General features: G+C 36.3%; 1 protein-coding gene across 1 annotated transcript in view; it reads right to left on the bottom strand.

The window, feature by feature from the left end:
• Positions 1-14,693, bottom strand: part of SRFBP1 (serum response factor binding protein 1) — a 63,125-nt gene extending 48,432 nt beyond the window's left edge. The window contains 3 exon segments of the mRNA NM_001133644.1: positions 1,263-1,335; positions 2,374-2,462; positions 14,627-14,693. Of these exon segments, the coding sequence (NP_001127116.1) occupies positions 1,263-1,335; positions 2,374-2,462; positions 14,627-14,662 (198 nt within the window). The 5' untranslated portion in view covers positions 14,663-14,693.
• Between the last annotated feature and the right edge of the window lie 752 nt (positions 14,694-15,445).

Raw genomic sequence — 15,445 nt, 5'->3', positions numbered from 1 at the left:
AAAATGACTATTTAGAAGAAATTACAGGGAAAAATTTAGGTAGGCAATGTAATTTAGTAAGAACCTTGGTTAAGAGAAAGTGAAAGAGATAAATTGTAACTTCCTATTTTATTGCTATTCTCAAGACAAAATCTCTAAAGGTTTTATTTCTCATAGGAATATCATTTTAAAAAGGTATATGAAAAAGACTAAATAATCTGCAAACCACAGAGACACAAATGATCACTGACAGTCAAATACAGAAGACTTTTTTTTCCTGAATGACTGAATAAAAAGGGGATTATAACTTTGAGAAATAAAAGTTATATCAGATGGATTCCATGAATTTTATAATAGTGTGCAGCAGGGGGAGGGAAGAACACAAGAAACAAATATACTTCATATCAAGGAGTCATTTCCTAGATGTTTTTATTCAGATTAACTGGGATAACTTTGTCCTATTAAAGACTTTACTATCCCTTTAAAAGGAAGAAAGGGTGAGAAGCTTTGATAACCTAACTCAATTAAAATATTGTTAGAGAGTTTTCTTTCTCTTTTACTTAATTGAAAACTTGAAAGTTATACCAAAATATAATAGGCAAACATGCATGCAAAATGACCCTGCAATTAAGAAAATTGCTGGGACCAAATGTTGTTTTTAAGTTCTACAGTAAAACAGTCTCCCAGACATTTAATGTCATGTCATTTGGTAAATGAAAGTTTCCTCAAAGTAAGAGCAGCAAGAAGACCTAAAAATTATGCTAGCGAAGAGTCTGACTGAAAAAAAAAAACAAAAATATGGGATCACGTTGGTCTAACACTAATTTTATTTGAAGTTACTACAGAACTGAATAAAATGCTAATAACAATACATAAAAATTTATTGAGTTGGCAACAAGGAAAGCATGATGTCATCCACCAATATCACCATCCACATTCCCAAACAGCATGAAGACTTTAATTATTGAACTGACTTTGTGCTAAAGTTACAGTAAAAATAAAAACCTGAGGCATGAGGCATTATTAAACATAGATGAATTTAGTTTGGCACAATTTTGACTCAAATTAGCCTAGCACTTTAACAAATTCAGTCAAAAACAGAAAAATGCAAGCTTAAATGTTACAATTTTCTAAATGTGCTACATTCTTCACCAAACAGACTGATACAAGATGTTTTAGGCAACTCTAGGAATATTCAAATAAGCAATACCACACACAAACAAAATGCAGGATAACAAGATACTCAGAAACATACATACATACACACCCACACAAGTCCTTACCTTCATGGCATGGATTTCTTCAAGCAATCGTTGCGCCCGTCTTTGGTTTTTTAACAGTGCATCTTCAGTACCCCTGCAAAAAGTACATTACCATATGTATCCAGGCAAAGCATTAATTTTAGACTCGTAGTGTAATGGATAATCACTTCATTTCTTTTTAGAAAAGCGTAATAAATCTCTAAATAACAAACACGCCACTATCCTACACTGCCCATTTCCCCCACTCCCAAAACACACCTCAATTTATTAAACAAACCCATCCGTTGGAAAATGGCAAAAATAAGTACTGTCTTGGCATTGTATTAATGACTATTACTTTTGATAGTTTGCCTTCTCTAGTTCCTTAATAACACTTTTTTTAATCCATCAATCAATAGTACATTGTATTTAATGTAATATAAATGTCATAAGTTACAATTAGAGTTTGACTATAATTTTATCAAATGAAAATTTGCTCTCCGGCATTTAAGGAAAAAATAAAGAAGGGCTATATTCTGACATATTTATGAAAGAATAGGAAATAAATCAGGAACAAAACATACTTGAAGGCTAAGTATTCATGCTTACATCATAAGAAGAACTATAAATAAAATACTTTTTCACTAACACTAGTGATACTGAAAATACAAAATATTGTATTTTTCCAAAAAATTACATGGAACACAATGTTCTAATAAACACTTTCATAAGGTACTGAAGATTTCAAATTACTTAGCAATTCAAGAAAAAATGTGATATAAAATCTTCAGAACTGATTCTTAAGGTATTACTAGATTTGTTAAGTTGTATCAGTATCTTAAAATAACTTCTGATAACATAAAACACACAAGCCCAAGGGAATTTCACTCTAAAAAGACCAAAAGAGAGTTTTGCAAAAGCAGCAAAAAAATTCATCCTGTATCTTGAGCAATGATGGTCCAAACCATAGAAGAGCATGCTGACACAGCACATTCTATCTCACTCACATCATCTCCGCATACAAAACAAAAATGGTGTATAAGTAAGACATTTAATTACTTCTCTACATCCCACCCTAAACATTTTAAAGTATCAAATAAAAACAACTTTTGACATTTTATTAGTCACAAGATCATTACTTTAAATGACTAACTTTTTTGACTTCAGTCGGCCAACACTCCTGACAAGTTTTCGGATAACTAAAACTCGAATTCTCTTCACTTCTTTTCTCATCTTCACAACCTTTGAAGAATAAAGCAATAATTAGAAGAAAGGCACTTACTTCAGGAACAAACACACTTTATTTTGAGTCTTAATATTTGAGACTTAGTCTACCACTTTAACTACTTTTTTTGTCTGACTATATTCATAGCTTGATGAAATCAAACCTCTTCCATAAATAGTGAAGGAATAAATCAACAGTCTAAAAATGTGTCTGAGAGCTTAAGAAAAACAAGTTATAATTTTTTAAAAAGTCACAGTATTACCCGAAATAAGTATTTTAATGTTACACTTGTATCTTGCTGGGCTTGGAACATAATAAACAGTGAGTTCCCAGAAATCACAGCCTGTCATAGTCATCTTTGTATTCTCACTGTTAAAGCCTCACTCATAATGGTAGGAATTTAATTTGTTGAATGAGTATTTTAATTAGCAAATTAGCTTTTAATTAGCAATTTATTTTACTTATTTATAAAACAAATCTTTCATTATTTTTAGTAACAAATTATTTCAAGTATAATTTTAAAAGAAGATCCACAAACACAAGGGCATTGTGTGCAAGCATATGTGCATGTAAATATAAATGCCCCTCCCCCACACACATACACATACATACTTTAAATCATCCTACTAGAGAACAATGTTTAAGAACAAAAAGCAGAGCTATAGGCCAAGAAATGGAAATTCTAGTTATAAAAAAAATACACATTATAACAGCTTTCAGTGCAATGGCATGTAATCACGGAGTTTATGTTTCATCTATCAGTTAGGAGGCATACATCTTAAAAATTACTCCTGGAATGTCCTTCTTCCCCTTCTTCACTTTAGGAACTACATAAAATTCAGGTTCAGATATAGTCATTCCAGTGAAACCTTCAATGACTTCTTCAGTTAGGGATAACCACTCCATCCCTGGGGTCCCCAATATATAGATTCTGTCATTAAAGCATCTACCTCACTGCATTGTTACTAATCGCTCATGTGGCTGTCTTTTTCTATAGACAGCAAGCTCTTAGAAAACAGGAGTCTTGTAATACTTATATAGTGTTTTCTTTGTCCTGCAAGAGTGCCTGGCACACAAAATTCCTCAAATTCTTCTTGCCAAAATAACATTATCAACATCATCCTGTTTACTTAAGGCTCTTCCATTTAATTAATATCTTCTCTTACCCTTCATGTCATTCACTCCCTTATTCACTGAAGATATTAGCAACCAACTTAAAATTTCTTTACACCCTAAGTTCTGCCATCATTCTGTGTAACTTATATGTCCACTTGAATAGCCCATCTGATAATTATATCTTCACTTCTTTACTTATTTTCTAAAGACCTAATCTATTCTATCTCAGCCATCCACTTCCATGGCCACACTGTCAACCTTGTCATCATTCATAATATTCAATTTCTAAAACCATTAATTCAAATATTCCACACTGTGATCACAACCTCTATCAGCTTGCTTGTTCAACTCCACCTATCACAACCATCTTTGACTTTATTAGGACCACCAATCCACTGACTCCTACACTTAATGTTCCTCTTTTTATGCAGTTTAGATACATGATAAACATTTGCCAATTTCTTAAACTCCTATCCCTCTGGTTAGGAAACCGTAGTCCTGAATGAAAAAAACACTCTGAGTTCTTCATTGTCATATGCCAACAGCAAATACTTTAACATTCTGTCTACTATAAATTCATCATAATTAACCTCAAGTGGACCCCCATTCTTCCTAGCCATCCTATATTTTTCTGTTCAGTTCACTCTACAATGCCTGTTTTAAGCTTTTGCCTACTCTCCTAAATCCTCTAGTCTCCGTCCTCCTTTCTCTCTTTCAATCGCGTGGAGAAAATAATTAACAGTTGAGAACCATCATTTCTCTACTACCATGAATGCAAATGTACTTCCATGACCCATCTTCCTTTACGAATAAAGTTACAATATAAGAAATACCACTACACATATCTGAGTTTATCTTTTAACTGTCTTTTAGAGCCCATTCTCTTCTGCCTTCCTAGAACCTCTACTATGGATTATCCCTTTACCATAGCATTGTCATTCTCTTCCTTTTAATGCATTTGTTTCTCACTGATTTTTAAACATGATTGAGTCATTTTCATTAGAGACTAAATAAACATCCTCATTACATAGTTTGCTAGGACCACCCCCTCTTTAGTTGTGTGGAGAACTAAGCCTTTAGAAAGAGACGTCCAAACTCAGTATCTCTATTTCTGCATGCCACACAAATCCAGTTTGATTTTCATCCTCATCAGTCTACTAAAAGATGTCACTAAGGACACCAATGAATTCCAAAAAAGCCCCTGAAATCCAATGTAAATTTGACATTTTTGACCACTTTCTCTTTCTTCAAACACTCTTCCCTTGGTTTTCCAAGATAGTTTTCTTCTTTCCTTTCTACTCACTCTAGTTTTCTTCTTTCCTTTCTACTCACTCTATTTTGATCTTCTTTGAAAATTCATCCACCTCTACCCAGTCATAAAATGTTAAGAGTTGAAGGGGCAGTCCCAAGCTAGTGTTTCTTTTCACAATACATTATTTAGCCTTAAGAGATCTTATGTGTGCATATTTAATTTGCCACCCAAACAGAAAGGAGTCAAACATTTTACCTTCAGCTGAGATCACTCCTTTTAGCTTCAAGCCCAAATGTGCAACTTCCTGCTCGACATTTCTTTCTGAGTGCGCTCAAAAATCACCTCAAATTCACGGCTAAATTCATGTTCTTCACCTCCAATAAAACCCTTCCCTTCTTTTGTGGGGAGGGGGGTTTCATATTTCAGAGAATGGAACAATCCTTTTAGTTATAAACCTAAAGGTCATTAGAGGTAGCTCTCTTAATCCTTCACAATGAATCTCCAAGTCCTATTAATCTTAAATCCTAATTATCTTTCAAATTGTACCACTTTTTTCCCTATCTTGACCTTTTTGCAATCTTGGCTGAGTTACCGTTAACTGGTTTCTCCACACCTATTCTTGCCTCTCTCCAATCAGTTATCCACAATGCCATCAGAATAAAATTTTTTAAAGTATATATCCAATGTCGCACCTTTATGTAACTCTTTTTAACGGTCTCCAATTGCTCTCAGAAGAATAACATTGGCCTTTCAGTCCCCTGTCCTCACCATGCTCACTTCTACTACAAAGCCTTTACACCTACCATTTCCACTGGTCAGAATGTTCTTTTTTCCCATGTCAACTTGTTAACATCTATTCGTCCTGATTTTGGACCAATTGTCATTTCTTTGAACTTGTTAACATCTATTCGTCCTGATTTTGGACCAATTGTCATTTCTTTGAAGAGTTTTTTCTGGCCTCCCTGAGAGGGTCACAAGTACCTTTAATTTATAACTTAATACTTTACTTTGAATCTGATTATTTTTAACGTGTCTTTCCCCAGTAGGTTATAAATTTTGTGAAGCTGATCAAGTATCTGGTTTTATTCAACACTGCATCTTAATACCTAACATAGTGCATGGCACACAGTATGTGTCCAATAAATATTGGTTAAATAAATGACCAGAAATGTAGCAATACACACTGTCTATTCACTGTTTCAAATGCATAATATATTTTAAAAATGCACAGTAATCAGGTTTCTTTCCTGCTAGATAAGTTAACCTCTTAGGAATTTGTTTCGAAGACCCATTTAGAAAAAAAATCATACTTTGCATAAATGAAAAGGCACACAGACAAGGCTTAAGGAAAAAAAAAAAGAACTGCCACGTTGCATGAACAGAATTATACAGTGTCATGATACATTTTTTAAAGTTAAGTTATTCATAAAATAAATAGCAAGCAATGAACTGTACATTAAAATATATTAACAAATGTTTCTAATTGCTGAACTTTGCAGGTGCATGAGATGATAATATACCATTTGCTAACCGCTGTTAACTAAACTAATAAACTGCAGTGGGCAGAGTTGGTCTTTGGTTACATTCCAATCATAACAAAGCTTGTCTCCAATTTTAAAATTCCAATTTAAGAAATACTACGTTTGTCATTAATGGATAAGGGAATTCTAAAAGCAAAAGGAATACCTCATATACTTAAGACTTAGGTTTCCCCAAGCACTTAGATTTTTGCAAAACTGATGACAAATATAGCCTTTAAGTTAGGATTTAAAAGGCTGCCAATTTATTTGTCACCCAGGAATTATAAAGTTGGCTGACAACCCAGAAGTCAACGAACAGGCCTAACACACCAATACTGCCAGAAGTCCAAGTGCACTGCTTAATGGCAGTACATTTTGGCAAAACTCTAACCAAAAGCAGGAACTATCATTGTTAGAACTGTAAAAACAGTATGATTATTGTTTGGGACGGAAAAAACAGAGGAATAGTGTGAGCACAGAGAAAACAGAGGCACAGAAATGTAAATAAAATATGCTGACACAGAAGAAAGAAAATGAAAGAGAAGTAGAAGGAAAGGGTCTGAAGACAGAAATTGAAGGGAAAATCTGAGGCCATCACCAACAAGACTGATTAAGCCAAGCCGAGGGTCTTCCAAATAGCAAGAGAACGCATTTAAGACAATCTATAAGATCTGAAGAAAAAGAGTTAAGACTTACATACACAGTGAATATATATGTACTGACAGTGAAGTATCGCCTAGAAATTAGGCATACAGAAGACTTTAAAGTTAACCTGGCAAAATCTAAACACAGGGCATCTCTTGCATAGACAGTATAAAAATACTATAAATAAAGTGGAAGTCTAATATACCTATTTGAGAAAAGACCATGTGAGATGACTCAGAAGAGTCAACACAAACACAGGAAAGGAAACCACAGAGAGGCAAAAGTTGGCAGTGTCCAACTCAAGGAAATTCCAAAGAAAGGGTTCCCCAGCTCAGAGACTTGAGAAATCTAATCTGTTCTGGAATAACTCAATTATGGGAACAGATGCATCATAGCTCAACATGAATCATGCAACTAAAACCCCTTTCTGTATTTCTACATACCAAGCAGCTGATGGTCAGTATACAGGAAAAGAATGTGTTTTACAATGTGAGCATTATTATGTATATTAGATACGTTTTTTAATAAACTAGCTTTCTCATTCACACAATTTCTTATACACTTATGTTTAATATGAATTTGCTTTTTAGAGAATGAGCTCTATTTCTGGGGTGACAATGACAGCAAGTTTCTGATATATAAAGCAGACAGGAGACTGGTCCAAAGACAAAATTAAATGCTACTTGAATTGACTTTTGGCTGGCTATGTGATAGTTGGCCAACCAGTTAGCCTCTGATAATTCACCAACTTTACCATGTTTTTGAGTTAGCCTGTAACAAAAATCTATAGTTATTAGAAAATAGTTATTCTAAGAGCTAGTATTGTTCCAGGGGAACTTGCAGTGTTAAGAAAAATCTAAGTATATCTGCGTTTCTAAGAATACTAACACTTCTGGCTATTCAATAATTACCTATCAGATTAGTAAATACAAAAAAACTATGACAACACATTCTCCGTATGAAGTTGTGAGGAAACAGACAAATACACTGCTGGTAGAAATGCAAACTGATTTACTCCTTTGGGGGAAACCATGCTGTACTTTAACAAAAGTCCTACTTCTAGGAATCTATTCAGAAGACATATTCTCAACAACAGGAAAAGGCTACACACAAGATTATTCATTGCATCATTTTAACAAAATGTAGCATGAGAGAGAAAATAATGTATATAAATAAAGCATATAGCAATGTAGTATTTTAAATTAATGCAAAAGATCTCTAGGCATTACATGGATAAAACCTGAAAAGTAACATTTCGTGAATAAAATACAGTAGTCCCCCCTTACCAACAATTTTGTTGTCAGCAGTTTCAGTGACCTGCGGTTAGACAAAATTCCAAATATAAATAACTCATAAATTTTAAATTGTACACCACTCTGAGTAGCATGATGAAATCTCTCACTGTACTACTCCATCCCACACGGGATGTAAATCATACATCCAGTGTATTTCTGCTGTATCCGTTACCTGCCCATTACTGTACAGAAAATAATAATAATAATAATAATAATAAAGAAGACAGAGTTTGGTACTATCTGAGGTTTTAAGCATACACTGGGGGTCTTGGAACATAACCCCCATGGATAAAGGGAGAGTACTACAATTTATAATTTGTAAAACAATATGCAGTTTAAAAGTATACAACACAATACTATACACTGGGTATAGATATTATGTTACAAAAATTGTGAAAAATATAGAAGAGAAAAACACACACCAAGAGGAATAAGTACCTCTGAGGTAGAAAAGAAGATGGGTGGAATTAAACATTAAGATATAGCAAAACACTGACATTTCCTAAACATAGGAAGTAGATTATAAGAAGATCTGTTACATTATTTTCCATACGTTTGAAGTAATTCATAGTTAACAAAATTATTGGGTTTCTTGTCTTTTTTTGAAACAAGGTCTGGCTCTATTGCCCAGGCTGGAGAGCAGTTGTGTGATCTGGACTCATCACAACCTCTGTCCCCCTCCCGGGCTCACGCCGTCTTCCCACCTCAGCCTCCCAAGTAGCTGGGACTACAGGCAAGTACTACCATGTTTGGCTAATTTTTCTGTATTTTTTGTAGAGACGGGGTTTCACCATGTCGCCCAGGCTGGTCTCAAACTCGTGAGCTCAAGTGATCTGCCGGCCTCAGCCTCCCAAAGTGCTGGGATTATAGAGTGAGGCACTGCACCTGGTCAAAATTATTTTTTTATAAAGAGGACCCTAATTTTATCATATGGATGATAACTTATTGTTGATTTTACTTTTTATTTCTGATGAGCAACAATTTTTTAAAATATCTAGAGTGCTTAGGGATTATCTACAATTTAACCATTATTGGGCATATGCTGCCACCTAGCAAAACTTCCCAGAATAGTTTAACAACTAAACACAAATTGGTTCTTATGGACAGGCCCTAATTTAATATTTCAGAAAAAAATTATTAAAAAGTACTATGCACCTAATCATGACACAGGAGTTTTGTAACTTCATAAGCGCATACAAACATGGTTCTTGACATTCTTATGTTTTACAATATGTGGAGGAAACTCATTTTGTTCTTTGGCACTTCAGTTTCTACCTTTACTGTCTTACATGAAATGAAAAGCAATTTTCTAATGGGCTTATTGGTAATTTGCCATCAAAGAATAAAATAGGCCGGGCATGGTGGCTCACGCCTGCAATCCCAGCACTTTGGGAGGCTGAGGCAGGTGGATCACGAAGTCAGGAGATGGAGACCATTCTGGCTAACACGGTGAAACTCTGTCTCTACTAAAAATACAAAAAAAAAAAAAAAAAAAAATTAGCCAGGCATGATGATGGGCACCTGTAGTCCCAGCTAGTTGGGAGGCTGAGGCAGGAGAATGGCGTGAACCCGGGAGGTGGAGCTTTCAGTGAGCCGAGATCCCGCCACTGCACTCCAGACTGGGCGACAGAGTGAGACTCCGTCTCAAAAAAAAAAAAAAAAAAAAAATGTCAGTTGTACATATAGGCCTTTGGCCTTCCTATGAAATTAAAGCACTCCATCAGATTGCTACATCTCCTAAATCTGATTTTTACATATCACTACTGCCTAAATTTTAGAAAACAGATGACTTAAGAAAATCTAGCTCTAGTTTTGCAAATTATTTACTCACTAAATGCTATGGCACTGTTGTTTTCAATTGTGCATTTCTCCTCTAGTTCTAATGGAAAGGGAGGAAAAAAAGTCAGCATTTAGGAGATTTTCCCTCTCATTTGAACATTAGCTGACAGTTATGCTATCCACGCTTTCATCTGCCCATTATATACCTACTTCTTATTACCTGTAGACAAGGTACTGTGCTGGAGGTTAGGGAAGCTGCTATAAAAGCAATTAAAAATTCTCTCTTCAAAGTACCAAAAATAAGCAATAAATAATCATCAAGATAGAGTAAAAAGTGATGGTTTATTTTTTAGAAGAGTAAAGATAAATTTTTACTTTACTTCGCAAGAACAACAACAAACTTTAATCTTAATCTCTTTACAACACACTTAGTATTGGAAGTTCTGGCCGGGGTAATCAGGCAAGAGAAAGAAATAAAGGGTATTCAAATAGGAAGAGAGGAAGTCAAATTGTCTCTGTTTGCAGATGACATGATTGTATATCTAGAAAACCCCATTGTTTCAGCCCCAAGTCTCCTTAAGCTGATAAGCAACTTCAGCAAAGTCTCAGGATACAAAATCAATGTGCAAAAATCACAAGCATTCCCATACACCAATAATAGAGAGCCAAATCATGAGTGAACTCCTGATTCACAACTGCACAAAGAGAATAAAATGCCTAGAAATACAACTTACAGGGATGTGAAAGACCTCTTCAAGAACTACAAACCACTGCTCAAGGAAATAAGAGAGGACACATACAAATGGAAAAACATTCCATGCTCATAGATAGGAAGAATAAATATCGTGAAAACGGCCATACTGACCAAAGTAATTCATAGATTCAAAGCTATCCCCATCAAGCTACCATTGACTTTCTTCACAGAATTGGAAAAAACTGCTTTAAAGTTCATATGGAATCAAAAAAGAGCCTGCATAGCCAAGACAATCCTAAGAAAAAGGGACAAAGCTGGAGGCATCATGCTACCTGACTTCAAACTATAATACAAGGCTATAGTAACCAAAACAGCATGGTACTGGTACTAAAACAGATATATAGACCAATGGAACAGAACAGAGGCCTCAGAAACAAGACCACACATCTACAAACATCTGATCTTTGACAAACCTGACAAAAACAAGCAATGGGGAAATGATTCCCTATTTAAGAGATGGTGTTGGGAAAACTGGCTAGCCATATGCAGAAAACTGAAACTGGACCCCTTCCTTACACCTTATACAAAAATTAACTCAAGACGGATTAAAGACTTAAATGTCAGACCTAAAACCATAAAAACCCTAGATGAAAACCTACGCAATACCATTCAGGACATAGGCATGGACAAAGACTTCATGACTAAAACACTAAAAGCAATGGCAACAAAAGCCAAAAATGACAAATGGGATCTAATTAAACTAAAGAGCTTCTTCACAGCAAAAGAAACTATCATCAGAGTGAACAGGCAACCTACAGAATGGGAGAAAATTTTTGCAATCTATCCATCAGACAAAGGGTTAATATTCAAAATCTACAAAGAACTTAAACAAATTTACAAGAAAAAAACAACTCCATGAAAAAGTGGGCGAAGGATATGAACAGACATTTCTCAAAAGAAGTCATTTATGCAGCCAACAAATATATGAAAAAATGCTCATCATCATTGGTCATTAGAGATATGCAAATCCAAACCACAATGAGATACCATCTCATGCCAGTTAGAATGGCGATCATTAAAAAGTCAGGAAACAACAGATGCTGGAGAGGATGTGAAGAAACAGGAACGCTTTTACACTGTTGGTGGGAGTGTAATTTAGTTCAACCATAGTGGAAGACAGTGTGGTGATTCCTCAAGGATCTAGCAATAGAAATACCATTTGACCCAGCAATCCCATTATTGGCTATATACCCAAAGATTATAAATCATTCTACTACAAAGGCACATGCACACGTATGTTTATTGTGGCACTGTTTACAACAGCAATGACTGTGAACCAACCCAAATGCCCATCAATGATAGACTGGATAATGAAAATGTGGCACATATACACCATGGAATACTATGCAGCCATAAAAAAGGATGAGTTCATGTCCTTTGCAGGGACATGGATGAAGCTGGAAACCATTATTCTCTGCAAAGCAACACAAGAACAGAAAACCAAACACCGCATGTTCTCACTCATAAGTTGGAGTTGAACAATGAGAACACACGGACACAAGGAAGGGAACATCACACATCAAGGCCTGTCGGGTGGGGGGAAAGGGGGAGGGATAGCATTAGGAGAAATACCTAATGTAGATGACAGGTTAATGGGTGCAGTAAACCACCATAGCACATCTATACCTGTAACAAACCTGCACGTTCTGCACATGCACCCCAGAACTTAAAGTATACATATAAAAAAAAAAAGATTAAAGTTTGAGAAGAGTCAATGTAAGTAGTTGCGAAGCTAGTACAGTAGCTGTACTAGGATTCTAGTGGTGATGGAAAAGAAGTGAAAAGATTGAAAGCTAATTCAAATTATTTTTCAGATACATTTCCTTCTTGAAGAAGTTAATTCATTTCTTCTGCCTATTTTCTGAGATGGTTTCTTTTAATTTCTATGAGGTATTTCCTATTAAGGGCATTAGCCCTTTGTCATATTTGCTGTATTTTTTTTTCTAGTTGGTTGTCATTTTTCTTTTCTTTGGTAGGTTATTCAATTTTTATGTAGATAAATCTCTCTTTCCTTTTGTGGGTTTTTTTTCCCACTAATTTTAAATTATAATATCCTCTATCATCTCCACTTTTTTCTGTCCTTTTTATCTCCTTCACATTAGAACACACTAGACTTCAGTGGTGGATGCGTGTAGTTCCTGCTTTCATAAATTCATTTAATCACCTAGTAAACATATGCACTACACATGACAGACACACAAACACAGGAAGACAGAAACAGTTACATAAGTGTTTCCAGAGGAGAAAGCAATCTGGGTGCACAAAGAATAGACACCTAACCCAGACCGAGATGAGTTAATGAAGGTTTCCTAAAGGTCAAATTTTAACTGTTTTGAAGAAGAACAGAAGTTAGCTAAGTGTTAAAAGAGTCTTAAATGACTCATCCCCTGTCATTTCCATCATCAAAGTCATTACAAAATTTGATATGAAGCTCCCTGGGGTTTCATCCCCAGGGACATTACTCTGATCTTTCATACATCACAGGTAACCTAATGGAAAATAGCCCACCAAACGCTTTCTGGCACAAAGCATAAGCTTAATGTATGTTTATGAATAAATAGTAACTGCTTTCACCCTCCCTCTTCAGCATATCCTGTACTCCACTGTCAACTGAAATCCTGACTCGTTAATCTGGCAGCAGAAAATATATTTCAGTTTTATTTCCTTCTTCATCTCACAAGTTCCCATCAGTGAAGAGTTACCTACCCCTATATTACCCACGGGTTCTTCTGTTACTAGCCCTTTCCTGCTTATACCAGTCCCTTTGCCTGGAATGACTTCTTCCACTTTCCTGAATCACTGACTGCAATTCCTGTGTAGGATCCTTAAAGACCAAGGACATATATCACCCACTTCATTTTGCCGCCTTTGGAAACTTTACTGCATTACTAGTTTTGGGGGGCATTCTTCACACATTGTTCTGTAACACAGGTGAGTGTTGCTTAGCTCTCTTATTTGAGTATAGGTTACTAGAAAATATGAAATATCCCTTACACTACTGTGTGTAATCTAAACAGTGACTTGCTCATAAACGAGATAAAGAATTTCCTTTCTGTATGTAACTGTGAAGTCCTTACTCGATCCTTATGTTTCCAGCTTACTTTAAGACTTCGGATGACATTACTTTGTTGAATAGAAGCAGAAACCAGAGGGGGATAAGTAGTAGAAATCGTATTTTGCTGACACTGGCACATTATGGAAGTTACGGTGGTGAGAACAAATGTCTGATGAGGATGGACTGAAGAAGCAGAAAAAAGAATTGGGGATAGCAAGTATAAACAGCTCTTTATTGAAGTTCTGCTGTAAACGGAAGCAAAGAAATAGGACACTAACTGGAAGAGGAAACGAATTATTGAGCATACAGTCTCATTCAAGATCAGCAATTTCTTAGAAGCTACAGCTCTTAATTTCTCTCCTTCATTTTCGACAGGCAATAAAGAGCAGGTAATGTGTACTGAAAGTTTAAGGGTCAGGCACTTGCAAATACTTTACGTATCTCAGAGTTAATCTTACAACCCTGGGACGAACTATCTTGAGTTCCGCTTTACAGACGAGAATATTGAACATACACACTAAAGGGTCTTCCCAAAGTGCCACAGACATAAATTCGTGGGGCCTGACACATGTCTCTCACTTTAGTCACCTAGAGACCGAAAAGGGAAATTACCGGTTGCCAAACTCCAAGTTGCGGGAAACCCGCCTGGGCCCACCACGAAAGTTCCTCCAACCGCACCCTCTATGCCCGCCTCCGACCACGCGTCTCAAAAGAGCTGGTTTTGAGGACCCTTAAAGTCAGCCCCATAGGTTCCTCGGCGCTCACCTCGTTATTGAGGTTCAGAGTTCCCGGCTGAGCCATGGTAGATGAAGGAATATGACATTCCACCGCTGCCTGCACGTGAACCGGGTCTCTCAGACCGCGGCTGCGTCGCCACGCCCCTCAACGGAAGCCTCTTCTGTCCAAAACTCATCCGCCTTCTGCTCTAGCTGCCGCCTGGGAAAAAGAAACGTTGACGCTTGGAAGGGAAAACCGGAACTGAGATAGAGCAACTACCGGCGCAGAGGGCTACGCAACGGAATTGTGCGTTCCTATGGAAACCAGACGGGGGCTGGTAGCTGGGCAACGTCTAGTTTTTCAAGATTCGGTTTTTGTTCGTGTGTGTGTGTGTTTCCTTGGTACACTGCGCTCGCATTGTACCGGCCTTGGTTTTTCTCTCTAATGGCTAGGGGGGCGCTGAACGGCGGTGAAAGAGCTCTTCTGAAATGATCACTTGAATGAACGATTTTTTGCTTCCATTTTTTTAAATCTAGTGCTTGTGAAGATTTCTGCTTTTCTAACAAGCACGCCTTTTTAAATCCTGGCAGTTTTTTGTTCCAACCTCACATTATAGCTGAGGTGCGCATATTTTTTTCCTGCACACTATAGAAAGGTTTAGGTTTAGGGAATGGTAACACCTTCTAGTATTGGCCATTAAAATGTGTCAAATGCTGGCCCAAGAGCTTTACATAAATTAGCTCCAAATCTCCACAGAAATCCAACAAGATAGAAATTATTATCCTTTTATTAATATTATTTTGTTAGAGACCCAGTCTCTGTCACCCAGGCTGGTGTGCAGTGGCACAGTCATAGCTCACTGCAGCC

The sequence above is a fragment of the Pongo abelii genome, chromosome 4, assembly GCF_028885655.2.
Source record: "Pongo abelii isolate AG06213 chromosome 4, NHGRI_mPonAbe1-v2.0_pri, whole genome shotgun sequence".
Lineage (NCBI taxonomy): Eukaryota > Metazoa > Chordata > Mammalia > Primates > Hominidae > Pongo > Pongo abelii.
This window is presented reverse-complemented; position numbering and strand designations above follow the sequence as displayed.